This window comes from Haliotis rufescens, unplaced genomic scaffold, assembly GCF_023055435.1.
Source record: "Haliotis rufescens isolate VD_foot unplaced genomic scaffold, xgHalRufe1.0.p SCAF_2, whole genome shotgun sequence".
Lineage (NCBI taxonomy): Eukaryota > Metazoa > Mollusca > Gastropoda > Lepetellida > Haliotidae > Haliotis > Haliotis rufescens.
This window is the reverse complement of record NW_025963890.1, coordinates 79,242,372-79,264,172: the sequence shown is the minus strand read 5'-3', so window position 1 is coordinate 79,264,172 and position 21,801 is coordinate 79,242,372. Positions and strand designations below refer to the sequence as shown.

Sequence of the window (21,801 nt, the reverse complement as noted above, 5' to 3'; positions counted from 1 at the left end):
ACACAGACACAGACACAGACAGACACACAACTGAAATAGGACGGCTGTGATATAATGGGACATTACCTCGCTGTTTCAATGGCCACATCCTCCAAGTACTGAAGAGTTCTCTCCTCGGGTGGAGCCAGGCCAGGACCTACAGAACACAGGCTCAATGTCGTTACACTTGCAGCAGCTTGAACTGCATCATCATATTGATAAATCTGAAATGTGGGGTTACACTTGCAGCAGCTTGAACTGCATCATCATATTGATAAATCTGAAATGTGGGGTTACACTTGCAGCAGCTTGAACTGCATCATCATATTGATAAATCTGAAATGTGGGGTTACACTTGCAGCAGCTTGAACTGCATCATCATATTGATGAATCTGAAATGTGGGTGTAATGTAAACACTTGTCTCCCTTCACAGAATCGGGTCAGAAAATAGTCTTGAAAAATACTAACTTCATAAAACAATAATAGAATCAAGATTTTTATACGTATTATTCATCATCATCAACAAATAGTATTGAGGTTTTTTTCATTTCACCCAATTGAAACACAAGGATGGGACAAAAGAAATTGTATCAAAAGTCTATTTATTTTTTCACTAATTTCAGGGTTTTTTGGTAGGTCTCAGAAACAAACTAAAAACATATATAAGGCCTAAGGGAACAAACATGGCAGGCTGGCTTGCTGTGCTACATGCACCCTTCTGATGACAGACAAAACAGCAATAACAGCTGCAGCAGGCAGGACCACACTCGGGTCGCTACCCCCGAGCTGCTGGCCCCTAGTGCTGCTGTCTGTCACATCACTACCTCCACGCCGCTGGCCCCTAGTGCTGGTGTCTGTCACATCGCTGGCCCCTAGTGCTGGTGTCTGTCACACCGCTACCCCCACGCTGCTGGCCCCTAGTGCTGCTGTCTGTCACATCGCTACCCCCACGCTGCTGGCCCCTAGTGCTGCTGTCTGTCACATCGCTACCCCCACGCTGCTGGCCCCTAGTGCTGCTGTCTGTCACATCGCTGGCCCCTAGTGCTGCTGTCTGTCACATCGCTGGCCCCTAGTGCTGCTGGCCCCTAGTGCTAGTGTCGGTCATATCAGTACCCCACGCTGCTGGCCCCAAGTGCTGCTGTCTGTCACATCACTACCTCCACGCTGCTGGCCCCTAGTGCTGGTGTCTGTCACATCGCTGGCCCCTAGTGCTGGTGTCTGTCACACCGCTACCCCCACGCTGCTGGCCCCTAGTGCTGCTGTCTGTCACATCGCTACCCCTACGCTGCTGGCCCCTAGTGCTGCTGTCTGTCACATCGCTGGCCCCTAGTGCTGGTGTCTGTCACACCGCTACCCCCACGCTGCTGGCCCCTGGTGCTGCTGTCTGTCACACCGCTACCCCCACGCTGCTGGCCCCTAGTGCTGCTGTCTGTCACATCGCTGGCCCCTAGTGCTGCTGTCTGTCACATCGCTACCCCCACGCTGCTGGCCCCTAGTGCTGCTGTCTGTCACACCGCTACCCCCACGCTGCTGGCCCCTAGTGCTGCTGTCTGTCACATCGCTACCCCCACGCTGCTGGCCCCTAGTGCTGCTGTCTGTCACATCACTACCCCCACGCTACTGGCCCCTAGTGCTGCTGTCTGTCACATCGCTACCCCCACGCTGCTGGCCCCTAGTGCTGCTGGCCCCTAGTGCTGCTGGCCCCTAGTGCTGCTGGCCCCTAGTGCTAGTGTCGGTCACATCAGTACCCCCACGCTGCTGGCCCCTAGTGCTGCTGTCTGTCACATCACTACCCCCACGCTGCTGGCCCCTAGTGCTGCTGGCCCCTAGTGCTAGTGTCGGTCACATCAGTACCCCCACGCTGCTGGCCCCTAGTGCTGCTGTCTGTCACATCGCTACCCCCACGCTGCTGGCCCCTAGTGCTGCTGTCTGTCACATCGCTACCCCCACGCTACTGGCCCCTAGTGCTGCTGTCTGTCACATCGCAGGCCCCTAGTGCTGCTGTCTGTCACATCGCAGGCCCCTAGTGCTGCTGGCCCCTAGTGCTAGTGTCGGTCACATCAGTACCCCCACGCTGCTGGCCCCTAGTGCTGGTGTCTGTCACATCGCTACCCCCACGCTGCTGGCCCCTAGTGCTGGTGTCTGTCACATCACTACCCCCATGTTGCTGGCCCCTAGTGCTGGTGTCTGTCACATCGCTACCCTCACGCTGCTGGCCCCTAGTGCTGCTGTCTGTCACATTGCTACCCCCACACTGCTGGCCCCTAGTGCTGCTGTCTGTCACATCGCTGGCCCCTAGTGCTGGTGTCTGTCACATTGCTACCCCCACGCTGCTGGCCCCTAGTGCTGGTGTCTGTCACATCGCTACCCCCACGGTTTTCAAATGTCATTGTGGGATCTGGACTTCTGATTACTATTGAGGTACAGCCAGTTTGTCCAGCCACACTGAATGTCCCTCAAACATACCTAGAGGATCAATCACGCTATCAACAAGGCCCATCTTCTTGGCTTTGTCTGGACGAATAGTTTTTCCAGTCAGCATCATGTCAAGGGCATTTGGGACACTTATCTGAAATAACACATTGAACACGGCAACTAGTATTCCATCTACATGCCTCAAGGCTGCCACAGAAAACTGAATTTGGTTAACCTTAAGGGCATTATATCTACTAATTGATAATAAAGGGTGATTTCACGGACCAATTGTTCATTAAGGGTGATCTCATGGAGTTATTTTCCATTAAGGGTGATCTCATCGACTAATTGTCCATTAAAGGTGATCACTGACTAATTGTCCATAAGAGTGATCTCATGAAGTAATTGTCCATTAAAGGTGATCACTGACTAATTGTTCATTAAGGGTGATCTCATGGAGTAATTGTACATGAAAGGTGATCTCATTGACTAATTGTTCATTAAGGGTGATTTCATCAACTAATTGTTCATTAAGGGTGATCTCATTGACAAATTGTCCATAAAGGGTGATCTCATGAACTAATTGTTCATTAGAGTGATTTCATTGACTAATTGTCCATTAAGGGTGATCTCATGAACTAATTGTTCATTAAGGGTGATCTCATGAACTAATTGTTCATTTAGGGTGATCTTATTGACTAATTGTTCATTTAGGGTGATCTCATTAACTAATTGTTCATTTAGGGTGATCTCATTGACTAATTGTTCATTAAGAGTGATCTCATCAACTAATTGTTTATTAAGGGTGATCTCATGGACTAATTGTTCATTTAGGGTGATCTTATTGACTAAATTATCAATAATGTAGCGTTAGAAATTGGCACTAGTCCTGTAGTCCTTACCAAACTGCCCAATAGTTAAGGTATCATAAGGACTAGTAGAAATTGGCCCATTTTAAGGGTTTTGCTATATGTTATCATTATAAGGACTAGTGGACAAAACCCTGAATGATGGTGATCTCATGGACTAATTGTTCATTAAGGGTGATCTTATGGACTAATTGATCATTAGGCCAAAACAAACAAACAACCAACACTTTGGTATTTTTTAGTGCTTAGTGTCTTGAAATTGTCTAAATTTCATGAAAATAGAAAAACGAGCACAATGTACTGACAAGTCGGGGAAGTCTCTGGGTGCCTCCTGCCCCGGGGAGAAGGCCGAGCATCACTTCCGGCACACCCAGCCCAGTCTTGCGATCTTTCACTGCCAGCCGGTACTGACAGGCAAGGGCTACCTGCAACAGATCAACCATTTTGTCATTTCATTCCATCCAAGATAAACTAAACTATGTGTTAACAGTTTCCACTTACACAGGAAATGAAGTTTAATGTTCACTTCTTCATTGCAAAACCAATGTAAGGATACCCCTAAATCTGACTGGTGCCTAAACACGTGAGCAGCCTGTAAATCATTTCCTAGTTAGTCGTCTATCATGACAAACATACCGTATTCGACGTAATAAGCGCCCCGCTCTAGTAAGCGCCCACGGCGATATTTGCTGATATATTGGCTAGTGAAGAAGCCCAATTTGCATCCCTTCCGATTGATCAATGTACAAAGGACTTATTTATTCGCGTATAATACGCACTCGTGTGTTATATACACCCTTAATTATGGGCAATTAAATTCTGGAAAAATATATCTGTCGCATATAAACACTTAGGCTGTCAGCATAAACCACGAAATTTATCTTTCATCTATGTTTTTTTTTCACCAAAATAATATTCTAATAAGAGCCCCCTATTTCTAATTTTGAGAGCGCCCTGGGCGCTTATTACGTCGAATACGGTAAGTGTTTTATAACTTCAAAACTATTTGTAATAAGTATCACAAGATCTATATCATAACATGAATTCTACAGGCATGATAGAGTCATAACTATATGTCCACAGTTATTATGTGGTACAGCTTCTTGTACTCCCCTCTGTCTTTCAGGCAGACATGCTGTCATTGATGAACAAAAGACATGCTTCCTCTGGTAGAGTTCAGAGCATTAGCAATAGACTGAATGCAGCTGTATCAACACAGCTCTAAAGCCAAATGAATCTTTTCTGGTGACTCCCATAACAAGTTTTCATGTATTCTACATTGTATCAGATCACCACTTTAACTCTTTCAACACCGTAGGCCGGTTATCCGGCCAAGAAGCATCGAGTCCCCAGACACCGCAGGCCGGTTATCCGGCCAAGCCGTAGTCACGTCAAAATAGTATATATTTTTATGGACCTACCTGTAATGTCATTCATTTATTAAATCTATCACATTTCACAATGTCTGAAATACATATTCCATTTCAATTTAACATTTTTTATCGTTAAATTAAAAAATTATTCACTATTTCTCGCGATGTTATTGAAAATAAAATTCTCGGACACACACTTCGACAACGGGTCCACATCGAACACGTCAAAGAGGAAAATAAAGACGTTTTAAACAAATCTTTAAATATATTATACAAAGTAATAAATAAAATCAACAAAAATATATCTAAAAGTAATCAAACTTACATCTAAGTTATTATTTCCATCTTTTCGTGCGATCGCGTGTAATGTAAGTCAAATGACATCTCGGCTTTCGTCGCCTTGAATTCTCGGCTCGGACACGATGTTTAATGCAAAAATATATGCATGAAAAATCTTTGTCACAGCTCGTAACCTAGCACGATACATTCACGAAGTTCCATATTTTTAATATATATCGTGATTTCCTGCTCAAAACGTTCAGAATAACACGATTTAACAAAATTCTTTCGCAAACTTCTGTAATTTATCGAACACGAGCTTCGTATCACAGCTGTAATTTGATTGGCTGCCTTAGGTCACGTGCTCAAAATTGACCAATCACGAAACTTGTAGCAGATTTCAGCAAGAAAGCGTCATTAGAAACCAATTTTAATCCAATGAAATCGCTTGTTATAACTACGAAAAAAAACCAGTCGATGCTACGAGCGTGTAGATGAAGGAATAAGCTTTCCAGCGATGTGTCACATGCCATTCTTCGACGAACGTGTTATTCATACGAAACCTAGAAAACGGGGGTATTTCTTCATTTTACTGAGCGGACAGTCGCTGTTATCGGGAAATGGGTGATGACAGAAACTATTTATAATTCTTTTTAAAATGATTTTCCAATTACGTAAACAATGAAAATAAAACAGAAATAGGTACGTGGATATTATGAAATCATATATTTGCCGAAAATCGTCATTTTTTTTCTTCCTTGGTCCTTAATCTGGATGTTAACAACGTGTTAGCGTACATTTTTTATTTACAACGAATTTAATTAAGTTGTAAATGCATTATTTTAAATAATTTGAAAATATAACTTTCATATTTATAAACCATAGGATCAGACCTTTCAAATGGTGTATAACATGTAGTAGCAAATATATTTTACAAGCAGGTATTTTCTTTGATAAATGTTGGCTTCATCTATCACCCAAGAGTCTCTGGGAACTCGGTGTCCCAGCAGTAAACACTTCTGGTTGACTGGTGTTGAAAGAGTTAAGGTCCAGATGCATATCGCAACATCACACAATGCATAGCTGCCAACTTTCACAGCTTAAATTAGTATTTGGTTGCGATCTTCTGGTCGAAGATCAAAGCCCGACAATATGAATTGTCTACAGTACAATACAGCAATGCGATTCCAAAACTCAGTTGATAATATTATAATATAATTTCTATTTGGAAACAGTCACTTCCGAAAATACGACTGGAGTGTCTCAATTGGACAGATGCAACCCCATAAATAGACTTCATACCAGTTTTTGACAATTTACTCCCTGCGATTATTTTTCGTAAATTGTCGTACTGTACTGAATAAAGAAAGTGATTGTATTTTCGTACTTTAGGTGCAAATTCATAACTACAAAAGAAGTGGGCCAGTCCCTGGTGTGCCCTGGTCACCCACCTCCAGGCCGCCACCAAGGCAGGACCCCATGATGGCAGCTACGATGGGCTTGGGACTGTCCTCCATTGACTGGAAAGCCTTTTGTCCAGCCCGGGATATGCCCATTACTTCCTCCTCCGTCTTGCAGGACTCAATCATTCTGGAACAGTAACATCTACACTGAGACAACACTCCAAGACAAGGATAGCAACAATTACACAAAGAAGCAGGGGAATTACTGGAGACAACACTCCAAGACGGGGATAGCAACAATTACACAAAGAAGCAGGGGAATTACTGGAGACAACACTCCAAGACGGGGATAGCAACAATTACACAAAGAAGCAGGGGAATTACTGGAGACAACACTGCAAGACGGGGATAGCAACAATTACACAAAGAAGCAGGGGAATTACTGGAGACAACATTGCAAGACGGGGATAGCAATAATTACACAAAGAAGCAGGGGAATTACTGGAGACAACACTCCAAGACGTGGATAGCAATAATTACACAAAGAAGCAGGGGAATTACTGGAGACAACACTCCAAGACGGGGATACCAACAATTACACAAAGAAGCAGGGGAATTACTGGAGACAACACTCCAAGACGGGGATAGCAATAATTACACAAAGAAGCAGGGGAATTACTGGAGACAACACTCCAAGACGGGGATACCAACAATTACACAAAGAAGCAGGGGAATTACTGGAGACAACACTGCAAGACGGGGATAGCAATAATTACACAAAGAAGCAGGGGAATTACTGGAAACAGGGCAACAGGAAGACATCACTCATGGTCTGGAAATTTAGAACAATGAGTGATGATGATGTAACAAGAATGCTGAAGACAACAATTGTAGAATTTACAATTTACAGTAACCTTGATCTGACACCGGTCACATGTAAGTGTATTAACTTCAGTCCATTCTAAAGGTTATGGTTGAAATGCCCTCACCTACAGTAAATTCTCAAATTATTGTTTAAACCTTCTTGGTGGTATGGGCTTGAGAACAATCAAAACAAAAATATGTGTCTGTAGACAGGTTCCAGGACACAAAAGCCTCAACACCATGTGACTTAAAGAACATGACGAAACAACAGCCAACGAGCACAAACCCTAGTGGTGCTGATATGCTAGGGCTGGGAAGATACACAAACTGTGTGATCATATTAGTATCACGATACTTGCATCTTCTCTTATCTGCAGTGTTACTGGATTTTGGCCGGTAAAAAATGGCAAAGACCGGTAAATGTTTAGTGTGACGGTCCCTGTGTCTGGTAGAAATAATGTTTGAAAACTTTAACTTCAACTGAGTTTCTGTCTGCAACGTGGTTTTAAAACTTTGTTAACTCAATTTTGAAATCAGTCCGTGTTTCTCTTCCACACAGAAAGGAAATCCCAGTTTTCTAAAAGTAAACTTGACTCGACTCGTTTCTATTCATTCAGATTGCATCTTTATATCTTTGGTATCTAGACCACAATAGAGCTATAGTAATGAGTTCAGAACCACGTGCACGCTCATGCGCAGTGATGACTTCGCATTGCACCACTGCCATTGGCATGATTGGCTAATTTGCATTTCACAATCACATGACTGAACTTTTCGCATGTTTGTAAACAACGCGTTTATTCTGAATACAGAACAGACTGGCCTAATGCAAGCCTTTGGTGTTCTTTAGATATTTTTTTTCAAAATAATATAGATCTAGATATGCTACAACAAATTGAGAAAGGTGCATGACAAAATATTTTTGGGCTCCACGTGCTGTCATCGAAACCTACAGAGAGCTATTGCGATACAGTCACTTTAATGTGTAAATATGTATAGTCATGCAACTCACTGTCGCAGTTGTAGTAGCGTACAATACTACAATAAGTAAAGCGCCCCCAAATACTTGCATTAGTCTCTTCTTTCCTGATTTCTGAAAAAGTGTGTTTGTTTACAAAGAAGAGAAATGTCTGGTGATGTGATATGCAAATTAGCCTGTGGCAGTGGAGCTATGCTAAGTCACCACTGTGCCAGATTTACAAAAGGTTGCATTAATATGAAGTAACTGGCATTGAAAGAGCATCGCGATAGCGTGGCACATCACCATGCTGTTACGAACTGTCTGAGGATCTTTCTGATTCCGATTTTTCAAGTGTGAAACAGCCCTGCAGTGTGCGTTGACTGCCCATAGGGAGGGCTGTTAAGGGGACGAAAGATAACTGGCCAGCACTTGTCATGGAAATAGAAGGAGAAGCAGAGCAAAATAATGGTGCAGCAGTCAACATCCAGTAAAAAATCAAAACCTACTCAATTATTGCGACAACCTACATGCTATCAGATGTTTTGTATATGGACAAGCTTGTCACAATATTTCAGAAAGACAATCTGAATCTCGGCATGATAATGCCAATTTTGAACTCAACCTGCGACTCATTGTAAAGATTGCTAAAAACACCAGGAGAAAATGAGCAATCGTTTATTGACAACATCACAAACGGCGTGTTTCGTGTTGTGAAAGTTACATATGCAGATGCACGTTTGGTGCAGGCTTTTCAAAATTCACCTGCAGGCTTCATCGATGAACTGTGCAGTACATTGCATGCCAAATTTCCCGAAGACAGTCTGTCTATCCTTACATGTCTTGACAAAGTACTGAACCCATCTCACCCATCCCAGATTCACGCGAAGAATCTAATAACTATGGCAGGGATTCCCTAAATCAGCTGATTACCCATTTCAGTCCTGTGATTGGTTCAATAAATAATGACGTCACATATATAATAGATGGCGACCGGCCAACCGTGATTTCGCCAGCTACAAAACTACAGTTGTGGGACTTGGTACTAACACACTTCAACAGAATTGTCGGGTTATCATGGCTGATTATCAGGATATTTTTCCAGACATTTCTGTTTGGGCAGCTGTAGCCATGACGATACCTATCAGCAGCGTACGAGCCGAACGCAATCCACCAAACCGCATACATATGGCAAGTCCTAACCAACTTTGCCAGCGTAGATTGAACAATCTTTTGATTTGGAAAATGTATTGTGGTGAAAAACACCTTCCTGCAGCAAATCTACAGTTCAGAAATAAAAAGAGAAAACTAATCGAAAGGTATGTTTTTACACAGTAACTTGGGGGGGGGGGGGGGGGGGCGCCCGAAAATGATAAAGACTGATATAGTTTTAGTCAGTCATTACTATGACCGGCTGACAAAAAAGCTCACAGAAACACTGATCTGTGGTGTGTAAGCCATCGCGTTCATAGACAGGATGGTCAAGTCAAATACCTTGCACACTGATGAGTAAGGGGCAATGGATGAAAATATTTATATTTTCACTACTAATTTTCACTACTACTCAGTGTATAATGCAACTATTATTAAAGGAAATATTTAAGCTAAGTATCGATATTTTTTACATTTTTTACTTAGTGTGTGACTGTGATCGATACTTGTATCGGAGAAGCAAAAATTGCATTCCACCATTACATCAGTGTATCATCCTACTACTATGACATACACAAGTCTTCTGTAGTGCAATATGAATCCTTAACAGCAACATTTGCCTATGAACTATGAACATCCAAATGCAATCTACAACATATTTACCCAATATCTGCGCCTGCAATGAAACATCCCGGCTTGCTGGATATGAGGACGACGCCCCGCACACTACTGTTATTCTGGACCTCATTCAGGACCTCCAAGAACTCGGACTGGACCTCCGCTGACAAGGTATTCACCTAAAACATCCAACACATTGCGAACAACTTTATTACTTTTACCCTGCACCTCCCCAAAAAAAGTGGGCGTTAATATGGTTTCACAGAACTTTTTCAATGTTCCAAACGTAATTCAAAGAAGTAAGAATGATTGGTGCCAAGAACAAAACCTTGGACTGTGGCAAGATCAGCGAACAAAGTTTATTGTCTTGGCTACACTGGGTCAGATTGCTTTACATAGCTAAAATATTGATTCAACTGAAATATCAATTAATTCCATAGTCATGCTACCAATCATCATAAGTATCTGTGTTTATCTCTCAGGGGATACTGTACAAAGACAAACACTATAAAAATACTTTTGGACACAAACTTAGATTAACTCATAGCATATTCCGCTTTAAAACCTCTCACTGTGTTACTCTAAATTACTTTGTTGCTGACAACCTCGGGTAAGCCTAGCAACTAGCTCATCTTCTAAACTTAGGTTTTGTAATACACTGTTTTCCCACCGAGACACCAGGGCAGGTGATGAGAAGTTGTTCAATTTTACATGTCATGACTCCAGCTGGTCCATGCAGCACGTGTTTTTTCTCTCTCACACTTTGATCGAATTCCTTTTAAATCGCAACACACTGTATTGTTTCACTTTAATACATCTCAATGTTTTCTTATTTTTTCAAGTATTTCTGGCATTTAGATGGTTCATAAGTTGGATAAAACATGCCTCCTCGGTTTTTGTTGAAAATGTAAAACCTTGACGCGGGAAAAGCCTTCGGGTCTACAGCCCTTGGGCTTTTCCCTCGCTGGCGGGTTTACATTTAGAACCAAAACCATGGAGGCATGTTTTATCCTATACATACGTATCATTCCAACATGATGTTCTAAAAGTAAAACTAGAGCAACAAGGTTTTGTTGCTCACCTCAATTATGAAGTTACGTTATTTTGCTTCAGCCTTACTTTGATGCAAGTATCTACGGTAAGGTTAACATGTAGATGTCATGGCCTACTATGGTCATTACAAATGATGTTTTAGTATAGCACACAATTTGTTTTGTAAAGGCATTGGAGACAAAGAAATCGTCCTTTGATGTCAAGAAAATCTGGTGACAAACCAATACAGTACACATGGATTTCCCTTGCTATTTCACGGGGCATCTATTACTGATAGTTTACCCATACCAAGTATCACATATGAAGTTGAAACAGCACCTAAAGTATTGTTATCTGACTTGTCTAACACCATAATTATGACAAAAGTATAAACCAACATGACAAAAGTGCTCCTTAATACTTGAGGTGACCCTTGACCCCTAGATCCGATGATTTTCTGATGATTTTCTGACTCAAAGAAAGGTTTCTCATTAACACTAACTACTAATCTGAGCAAAATATCCAAATGTTGTTAGGGAGCATCTTGAAAGTACTGAAGCAACAAAACCTAATTTCTAAGGTATTAATACAGGAAGACAGAATCTATAAATAGCACAAGTTGTGGACTAACACCATACAAGACTGACACACAAACACAGATTGGTGACATTTTTAAGGATATGAAGAAAGTATCATTATTATGTAGCACCCTTGATAGGATTTAAATAGCACATACTAGCCTGACTGTCACATTGTCAAGTGATGGTAACTTTATGTTTGGAAACTTCTTTTCCCTTACACTAGGACACCAACATATAAAATATGTTGACATTGAGAGTGACATAACTGTATGTTCTGAGATGGTGGGCCTAAAATAGTTCATAGCATATACTGAGCTGTCTTTCAGTGTACATATATGTGTAAGTGCTTGCACAGTTAGTGCTCAAAGGGGTAGTGAGTTTCCACCCTATAAATTCAGAAAACTGGGGCCATAAAGTTATATTCCTAACCTCATGGATCTGAGTTGTGTATGTTATACTTTGGACAAGTTAAATTAATCCTTCTACCGTTCCTGCAACATTTTTCTATGTAAACACAAACTGGAAACTGGTCAGTGTATAAAAACATAATAAAATCGATAAGTGTGTTCTCAATTTTATTCAGATGGACTTCCACAATGGCTAAAATATAGCCTGATGTGGATCCTGTTGATCTGCGCTGATATCGCGTAACCCACCCTTCTCCTCATGCTGCATTAGTTTTTTCGTCAGAGAACTGGAAGGAATTACCCTTGATTCCATTGCAGCGGTAGAAACTAATATTTTTGGTCCACTCGTCCTTATAATGATAATATATAGCAAAACCCTTAAAAATGGCAAATTTCTACTAGTCCTTATGCATGTTATGTGGCTGAGTTGATTTTATTGCTATTTTGTAAATATTTTAGTAAAGTCTTTTAACTGTCTTGTTTCTGTTTTAGCCTGTTTTACTTGAGCAGTATAAAAACAACAATTAGACTAGCTCCAGTACTTACATAACTACTAACATAACAATAGCCACTTTCACCTATATAGTCACCAACAGCACAAGTGTCTTGCTTTGTTTTCCTTCCAGCTTCTGTATTATGTAAGTAAAAGGTTTCTTATGTTTTTAGCTGACTTTGCTGAATTAGTTGGTCACTTAAACTTGAAAGAAATCAGTGGTTCTGTGGATTGCATTCAAATCAGTGGGCGATATATTTGTTGTGTGCAGGATCTCTATAAGGTTTGAAGTTTGTGTTTGGTTCATATTTATGTATCTTGTAGATATGTCTGTGTATTTAGTTTTATGAATTAGATGCATTAAGGTAATGCATTGATTACTTACCGTATTCGACCCATTAAACGCCCCTCCCCCAATAAGCCCCCCCCCCCCCCGTTCCGAAAATTTATATAGTAATTATTTCGTTTTAAATGAAAATCGTCCGGGAACCGAGGTTTCCGGATATTTGAAGTCCGTATAAGCGGGGCATGACTGTATTCTGTTTATTTTAGATATTTGTGACTTTGAATTTTATGCGCAGTACTTCGTCAGTACAAATTCGAAATTTGAGATAAAAAAACCACCAGACATCAAACAATAGTTATCATTGTGAATAATTCTAAGAATACCTCTATCACATCAGTGCCATAAATTCCTGTTTATGCTGAGAACCACACTATAAATTTTTATAAATTTTCAACAGACGTCCACTACACTGCCAACATATCCATAGTTGTGAGGGAAACCCTATCCCTTGCCAGAGGCGCCACTGCGCATGCGCAAGGCGGGAATCTAGTCACTTCTTTCAACCCATTACTCTCATCAACTAGATGCAGATATTTGGGGAGGTGGGAGGGATTAATTCCTGATGTGATAGAGGTGGTATTCTTAGAATTATTCACAATGATAACTATTGTTTGATAATTCTTGTGAATACCTCACCTCTATCACATCAGTGCCAGTATACACCAGAGGGACCGGCGGGTTCTGGTATCTAGCATCCCATAGATATTTGGCTAGTGGAGTAGTAAAACCAAGGATTATATGCCAAAAAGGGTCTTAAAACGGATGTGTCTAATAGTCTACTTACAAGACTTAAACATATAGAATTTTCAAGACGTCATGTGAAGGGTATATGTATATTCCCTTGTGATACTTAGACATTTAGTGACGTCACTTCCTGTGATGACGTCATCTGTGACGTCACTTCCGGTGTTGATGTTATATGTGACGTCACTTCCGGTGTCACTATTCTCCCGTATCACTTATGACGTAGTTTACCGTTATGCCCTTTTTGGATAGTGATATTTAACGTATCTTAACGTTATTCCGGTGTGATGACTCCTATGACATCACTTCCGGTGGTAGTACATTGATGGTCCTATCATGTAGATTACCGTATATCACTTAATCCTTCGATCTCTGATTTCAGTGTTGTCATTTGCCCTGTTTTACTAACTCAATAGCGCAATCCAGTAACAAAATACAACTGACCCTGAGTTCATGAGGTACTTCTGAAATCTTCACCCCCCCCCCCTCTTTTTTCCCTTCCTGGAAGAGGGAGGGAACAGGTTACTTGGTGACTATAACCTGGGCAGCCACCAAGGGCCCCAGAGTGTATAGTCCATTTAGATCGGTCTGTATGTCTCGTAAGTAAAAGTTTGAAAATGTGTTGTGGGACACGATTTGTTCGATGGATGCAGTATTCCATGTGGCTAGGCTTGTTGCCAGTGCTCTGATTTCGTGAGGTCTGCAGCTACCCCAAATCGGAGTGGAGATTTGTGCCGTTTTATAGCTATCTGTGATAACTGTTTTTAGCCATCCCGCTACAGTGCCCTTTGTGATGTCCTTTTCTGACGAGGGCTTGCAAGAGATAAATAGACGTTTTCTCTGCCTTCTGTGGGGTTGAGTTGCTGTAATAAAATATCTCAAGGCTTTTATGGGGCAAAGCAATCTGTCCGGGAAGTCCACACTTTTACTTAGGGCTGGTATTGTGTATTGCCTGTGTCCGAGTGGGCCAAAAGGTTGACGACTGGTTTTTGGCAATAAATTCAGGGAGTGATCTGAACGACACTGCTTTCCATTCTTGGGTATTAGTTACAGTGGAGATGTCAATAGCGTGTAGTTCTGACACGCGAGCCGCCGTAGCCATGGCTAGGAGAAAAGCAGTTTTCTTGGAGACTGATAGTAATGTCACAGTACTCATGGGTTCATATGGTGCTTTCATCAATGCCGACAATACTTTAGATAGATCCTATTTAGGGAAGGTACGTGGTACTTTTATATCTTCCAGGACAAAAGACTTCATAAGTCGATTTAGTACTGGATGGGTACCTATAGATAGGTCATCGTGTTGTAATACTGATGACAGGGCTGATCTATATCCTTCGATAGTGCCGTGTCGTAATTTCTTGTCGTTTCTGAGATGGATCAAGAATTCGGCTACTATAGGTATCGTTATATCTCCATGTAACTGTTTTCCTCTTCTCCATTCGACGAACTTGTCCCATCTGTTATTATATAAGGCAGATGAGGCTGGTCTCCATGAGCTAGCCACTCTTCGTGCAGCTGATTTAGAGTAACCGGCGGCTTGCATCTTATCCGAGATAATTTCCAAGCGTGAAGATGGAGGTTGTCGAGGCGGCCGTAAAATATGTCCGTCTTTAGTTGTCTCAATAGGTTGTGACGTACTGGGAGTTTCAGAGGTACTTCTAGCAGGAGTTGTAGAAGTCTCGGAAACCAAGCCCTTTTGGGCCAAGCCGGGGCTATGAGGATTATGACACAATCCGTTTCCTCTATTTTCTTCAGTACTCTGTCTAGGAGAGCCCATGGGGGAAACGCGTAAGCAAACATTCCCTTCCATTCCATGGAGAGTGCATCGACTTGGAGTGCTAGTGGGTCTGGTACTGGGCTGACGTAGACTGGTAGTTTGTTGTTGAGACATGTGGCGAATAGATCTATGTTTGGAGTGTCCCATATCTGGGTTATCCACTTGAACACCTCGGGATGTAGTGACCATTCTGTGGGTACTATTTTGTTTTTCCTGGATAGGTAATCTGCTAGTATATTTAGCTTGCCCGGAATGTGTCTTACTTCGATCTTGCAACTCACTGAGTTTACCAAGGCATATAAACTTGTAACCTCCTTCAGAAAAGGCTGAGATCTTGTGCCCCCTTGGTGCTGTATGTAAGCGACCACGGTTGAGTTGTCTGTAGCGATCTTCACTGACGAGTGGTGTAGACGATTTAGCCAAGCTGTTAATGCTAGATATATCGCTCTCATTTCTAGACAATTGATGTGTAGCTCTTTGTCTTGGGAGGACCATTTCCCTTGAATGGTGGCATCGTCCATATGGGCACCCCAACCCTCTCCTGATGCATCTGTGTAGAGTTGATGTAGGGGGGTGGGGTAGTTTAGTGGAATACCTGGCATGACATTTTGACGATTTAGCCACCAAAGGAGTTCTGAGATTCGAACTTGTGGGGGTTGGATTAGTGCTTCCAGCTCTAGATTCTTGGTGGTGTTCATCCAAATCTGCAATGGCCGTAATTGTAGCCTGCCTCTGTAGGTTAGGTCTTGGATAGATGTGAGCGTGCCTAGGCAAGACATCCACCAGCGTCTCGACTTGACGGGCTGATCGAGTGCGCTTGTAATCATGCTCTGTACTCTTGCATATCTGTCCTCTGGGGGTGCTACTATGCCCTTGTCGAGGATAAATCTTGCGCCTATGTAGGTGATGACCTGTGTGGGTGCTAGCTCTGATTTTTGAGCGTGAACCAGGAAACCTAAGTTTGTGAGAAGTTGGATGAGACACACTGTGTTTAGACTGATTTGTGATTTGTCCTGATCAACCGATAGGAAATCGCCGATATATCCATGAAGCCTTATGAGATTTAGATGAGCGAAACCAATGACGGGATTGGTGATCCTGGTGAATAACCATGGGGCGATGGATATGCTGAATGGTAGTACCCTGAACTGGTATCTCTGACCATTGACAGCGAATCGTAGGTATCAACGATGACTTGGATGGATCGGGACGTGAAGATATGCGTCTTGGAGATCTATGCTTATCATCCAATCTGCTTGTCTTAGGGAATTCTTCAACTTCTTTATAGATTCCATCTGAAATGTGGGTGGTTTTTCCAGGTAATCTTTGTTCAGAGTTTTTAGGTCTATTATTAATCTCATCTCTGAAGAATTCTTCTTCGGTACCAGGAAAACTGGGGAGTAGAATCCGAGGGAGGTGTTTGACTCCTTTAGGGTGTTGATAGCTCCTTTTGTAAGTAATTTTTGTATGGCTACTTCTGCTGCGACTAGCTTCGGTCCTGATAGCTGGAATCGGGGTCCAGAAGGATGAATGACTAGTTTTGGTCGTTTTAAGAAGTGAAGTTTGTAGCCTCTTCTTATTACTTCGAGTAACCACGAGTCGTCTGTGATGGTCTCCCAGTTGTCTGCGTACTGCATAAGACGGCCTCCGACTGGTCCCGGAATAGGATGAGATTTGAACTTGGGTAGTCTTGGGTCGATGTTTGTAAGATTGGCTAGTTCGACTGGATTTGGAGTAGACGTGTCCTTGGTCTTCCCTAATACTAACTCGTTGTCCGTAGGGCAGGCGAAGTCGGTAGGATCTGGATGGGTCTGTAGATTTATGGTGGAGTCATTTCCGAGGGGGGCCCCTACGGGAACTGCCTCTTCATCTGCCAAGTCCTCTCTGTGAAGTGGGAAGATCAACTCTGGAGTTCTTGTACCTGGGTTGATACGATCTGTTTCTCTGAGTAGAGGCTCGAAAAGAATTCCGATTGGACTGTTCGCGTCGGGGTCCAGGACTCTGTCGCTGGGGTCGAGTAACTGCCGGTTGTCTCTGTAACTTGGATGCTAACAAGATGGTGGATTCCTGAAATTTCTGGTTAGTTGACGAGATAATGGCTTCCTTCACCGACTTCAGTCTACCGTTGAAAATCTGCGATGACGTAATGGGCTGTGACATCATGGATCTCTTTAAAGGGTCTGGCATCACATGACGAACTTGCTGTAGTAAGTGTCTTCTTTGCATGAGCAGAAACTGCGCTGACATCCATACTTGAGATGATAGGAGGTCTTCCTGCATCTTCAGTATGTGGTCTAATGAGCTGTGGATAAATCCCGTCTTCTGACTAGTCATCTCCGTGGAAGTGTCTAAGGGAAGATCATCGCTCTGGTTGTAGGGGGGTATGACATGGCGAATACCAGCTGCTAACCAGTTGATGTAAGAACTGGTATTAATCATTTGTTTATTGACCTTATCTAAGCTCTTGATCTGGGACATATCAATGCGCATATTGGGGTTAGGTTTCTTAACCAGATCGAAGTAATCTTCGTCAATGCTAGGCTGTAGTGTGAACGGATCATCATGTGTTTGTAAGCAGATCTAATATAGATAGGCTTCAGTTTAGCACTAGGACCCACTGAAAAGTTCAACTGATTTTCAGTTCTCTTGATGGCGTCATCCAAATATGACGTAGGGGGAAGCGTATGGAATGGTTCGGTCCCCTTATCGGGTCCCTCATATCCTGCACGTTCAATCAAGGGTTTAACGGGTGTACTGTCCTGGTCTGGTTTTAAGGTGGGCATTAGTTCATAAAGTTCTGCTATGATGTCTCTAAGGGAGTAATTGTTTGATCTATAATCCTCCTCTATAGCAGTGTCCCCATAGCCTAAATACTCAGGTGTAGATCGGCACCCCCTACTCTGGCTGGGCTGGGAGTGGGTCGTATGGCTGAGGGTATCGTAATCCCGGTCGTCAAGCTGTGCGGGAATCATGGGGTCCCTAACTGTATGGTGATGTCATAGTGGCTTGACGGTGATTGGTGCGTATTTCTGTGCATACTGCGGTGTGAAGACCGTGATTCACGATGAGCCCTGTGATGTGCGTGGTAGGGAGAAGATCTATGAGATTCTTGCTCTCTTAGTATAATTCTCCTACTGTCCTCATAGTCTGATTCAGCGTAACCTTGTACATGTCTGCAGTATGAGGGTGTACTGCCATATTCAGCCTTAGATCTCTGTTTACTCTCGTGATCAATCCCTGATTGGCCAGGCCGGGTTTGATTAACTGATTCTTTTAGATCTGAATTTGTTATTCTTTCCGTGAACTCATTTACGTTAAAGGGGGAACGCGACAGAGGGTGAAAATCGTTAGTTTCTGTCCAAACTCGACGATCGACCGTACCAGACGTTGCCGGATGCAAGTTAGAGGCACTTTCTGTTTGACCGGTAACATGCATCTGCTCCTCAACATTATTGGGAGAGTGGGATGAGCCACGGGGTCTCTTCTCTTCATAAGGTGAGACGGCGCCCTCGTGCGACACTCGCTTGTCACCCCCGTGATTAATTTTGGCCGCCACGGGCTTAATCACTTGTTTTCTTGATGTAGATGCTCTAGTGACCGTTTTAAAATCGGGATTTTTGATCCATGTCTTGGAGAGCTTGTCAAATTTTTCTTTTGACAGATGCTCGCAATAACTGCACCTTGACTTCTGTGTACAGCTGCTTTTCTTGCATGCGAGACATCTAGAGTGAGGATCCCCAGGAGCTTGGTGTTGTCCACAGCCCGAACAGACAGGTGTCTGCTTATGAGATGAAGATCTCATCCCACAACACTTTTCTTAACTAATTACTTACTAGAGACTCCGATCTTCTATACCCCCGTTCTGCTAGTAGAACTGCTCTCTGCTTGTAGTCTATAAAGCTTGAGACGATCTATCTTGTATGTGGAACTCAATCACGTGTTTTCCTTGTTGTCATCAGGACACACAGGAAAGAAATGACTAGGTTCCCGCCTTGCGCATGCGCAGTTACGCTCTGGCAAGGGATAGGGTTTCCCTCACAACTATGGATATGTTGGCAGTGTAGTGGACGTCTGTTGAAAATTTATAAAAATTTATAGTGTGGTTCTCAGCATAAACAGGAATTTATGGCAATGATGTGATAGAGGTGAGGTATTCACAAGAATTATGTTGATTTACCGTTTAAATTGTATTTTTTGTTCAGCTAGGCATTGTTTTATATCCAGGGATTAAGATTACCATGTGCATTTTCTCGTAAACGAAGCCGGACACAGCAATCAGCTGTACACACGTTTTCTTGGAATCTACCGGTGATTAGGTCAAGACACACCCAATGATATAACTTTACAGGATTTTAAATGCAAGGATCAGCAAAAGTTGTATCTGAAACTATTTTTTTATCAGGAATAATACATTCCAATATCTTGTTAATTTAGATGCAGCTTTTAATAAACATATTTAAAATAATAATAACCCTAAGTGAAGCAGCTGATCGCTATTGCCAGGTATTATTTTTTACATGGAACCAGTCTGACCAGTCACCGTCAAGGCTCCCGTGCACGTGATCGCGAGAATTACGTGTTGACATAGAATCGTCCAACAAAAACAAATATGACTTTTAACGAATAAAAAGTATGGCATTTATGATAAATGTATCCATTCTCTGTCAACTTAAGTTCGTTTCAAGGCATCAATAGCGGTAATCTGACCGTGGTTGCTGTTAATAACGGTGAGTTGTGCGATCTTCCGATAGCTTCACACACGATTTCGCCGAAATTGATTAAAACAATATTAAAAGGAATTTTGAATAAAATTAAAGAAATAAGTTACAAACAAAAGTCCAGATATACAATGAACACTTTTTATAGCCAGACAGTGTAATTACATGAATAATTTGCGAACTTCAGTATGGATTTGTTGACATGGTATTTCCGGTGTTACGTGCTCACAGTAATGTCTTTCCCATGGGGGAAAAAACATCAAAACTCATTAATTCGTGTATAATGCGCACCCCCTTCTACACAGCTGTGTTTTTTGGAAAAAAAGTGTGCACTATTCTCAAGAAAATGCGGTAAGGCTTACTGATGAATTTACGCCAATTTGACTCTGAATTGGTCCCAATAAGCGCCCACCCCTTCTGTCTTTTTTTAAGCGCCCTGGGCGCTTAATGGGTCGAATACGGTATTATATATATTTTATACAGCTATCTATAGTATGTCAAACTGAAAATAGTTTAAAACCTAAACTAGTACTTCATAATAAGTATACATGTTATCTCGATATCTGCAGATATTCTATACCTTCCCTCTTAATTTGTTTAACACTTTAGTTAAATATAAACTAAATCTATAATCAAATTTAGTAAAATCAAAATATTTTTTACATTTGTATACTTATCCTGCATTACTTCTTAATGCATTCACTGCTAACCTTGCGACATAAAAACTGGGACAGCTAACCGGCGATGGTCCTTGGGTGAATGGCTCTGTTCCGTAATCCCACTTTGACATCCTGCCGTCGCTGTCCCTGTGACCTCACGTGACCAAAGGTCAACTCTTCACATCACTGCCTGTCGCCCGAGCTTAAAAAACATACTTTTGAGGTTTCTGAAGCCAAAGTGGGGAGGCAAGTCTGCGACGGGTGGGCCTTAAACGTAGTAATGCAGGATAAGTATACAAATGTAAAAAATATTTAGATTTTACTAAATTCTTTACTTATCCTGCATTACTCCTTAATGCATCTGTATCGGACGGTATGGAGGTGGGAAATCCTCACAATACAGAAACCTCAATAATTCACACCCTGACAACATGACACAGATTGGTCAGTAAACCGTTAAGCGGAAAAGTTGAGAGAAAATGCTAATAAGGTAGGGTATTACAATGTGGCAAACAATTGCACATGGGAATTAAAGAATAGTTCCCTATACATTTTAGTAATAAAGACAACGAGCTGCTCAGCCAAATCTTTACTTACTATATAATTATAGCTCTGATGACAATAACTTGTCTTCCCCTGGCGAAATCTGATCGATTACACCGAACAGGAAAAGGCTCTGTATAGGGTGCGTACATTATTTGCGTCGAGGGTTGGTAACTTGCTGAGCTAACGGCCCAAAACTCCATACACCTTCAATGTCCTCGAGAGTCACATCGCGAAGATAATGACTAGCGAAAACTGTGTCAGACCTCCAAAAACATCCTTCCATGATTGTCTTGATAGTACAACTGCTGTGTAAGGCCATGGTAGAGGCTAATGCCCTGATCTCATCAGGATTATTCGTTCTTGGTGGATCCAAATTGGCGATCGAATAGGCCTGAAAGATGACTGCGCGTAACCATAAGGATATGGTGTTGCGACTGACCTCGGACGTGGATGTAGTAGATACGGGTATAAATAACCGCTTCCTCGAACCACGCCTAGTCTTGGAGTGAGTGAGTGAGTATGGTTTTACGCCGCTTTTAGCAATATTCCAGCAATATCACGGCGGGGGTCACCAGAAAAAGGCT

At 42.2% G+C, this 21,801-nt stretch overlaps 1 protein-coding gene across 1 annotated transcript in view; it reads right to left on the bottom strand.

Annotated features, from left to right (window-relative positions):
- The window catches only part of LOC124123593 (trifunctional enzyme subunit alpha, mitochondrial-like), a 64,074-nt gene that overhangs the window by 26,234 nt on the left and 16,039 nt on the right, over nt 1–21,801 (bottom strand). The window contains exons 4-8 of the mRNA XM_046486798.2: nt 9,957–10,090; nt 6,368–6,506; nt 3,570–3,689; nt 2,447–2,549; nt 67–136 (exon numbers count right to left, since the gene is read on the bottom strand). Of these exons, the coding sequence (XP_046342754.1) occupies nt 67–136; nt 2,447–2,549; nt 3,570–3,689; nt 6,368–6,506; nt 9,957–10,090 (566 nt within the window). The remainder of the gene's footprint in view (nt 1–66; nt 137–2,446; nt 2,550–3,569; nt 3,690–6,367; nt 6,507–9,956; nt 10,091–21,801) is intronic.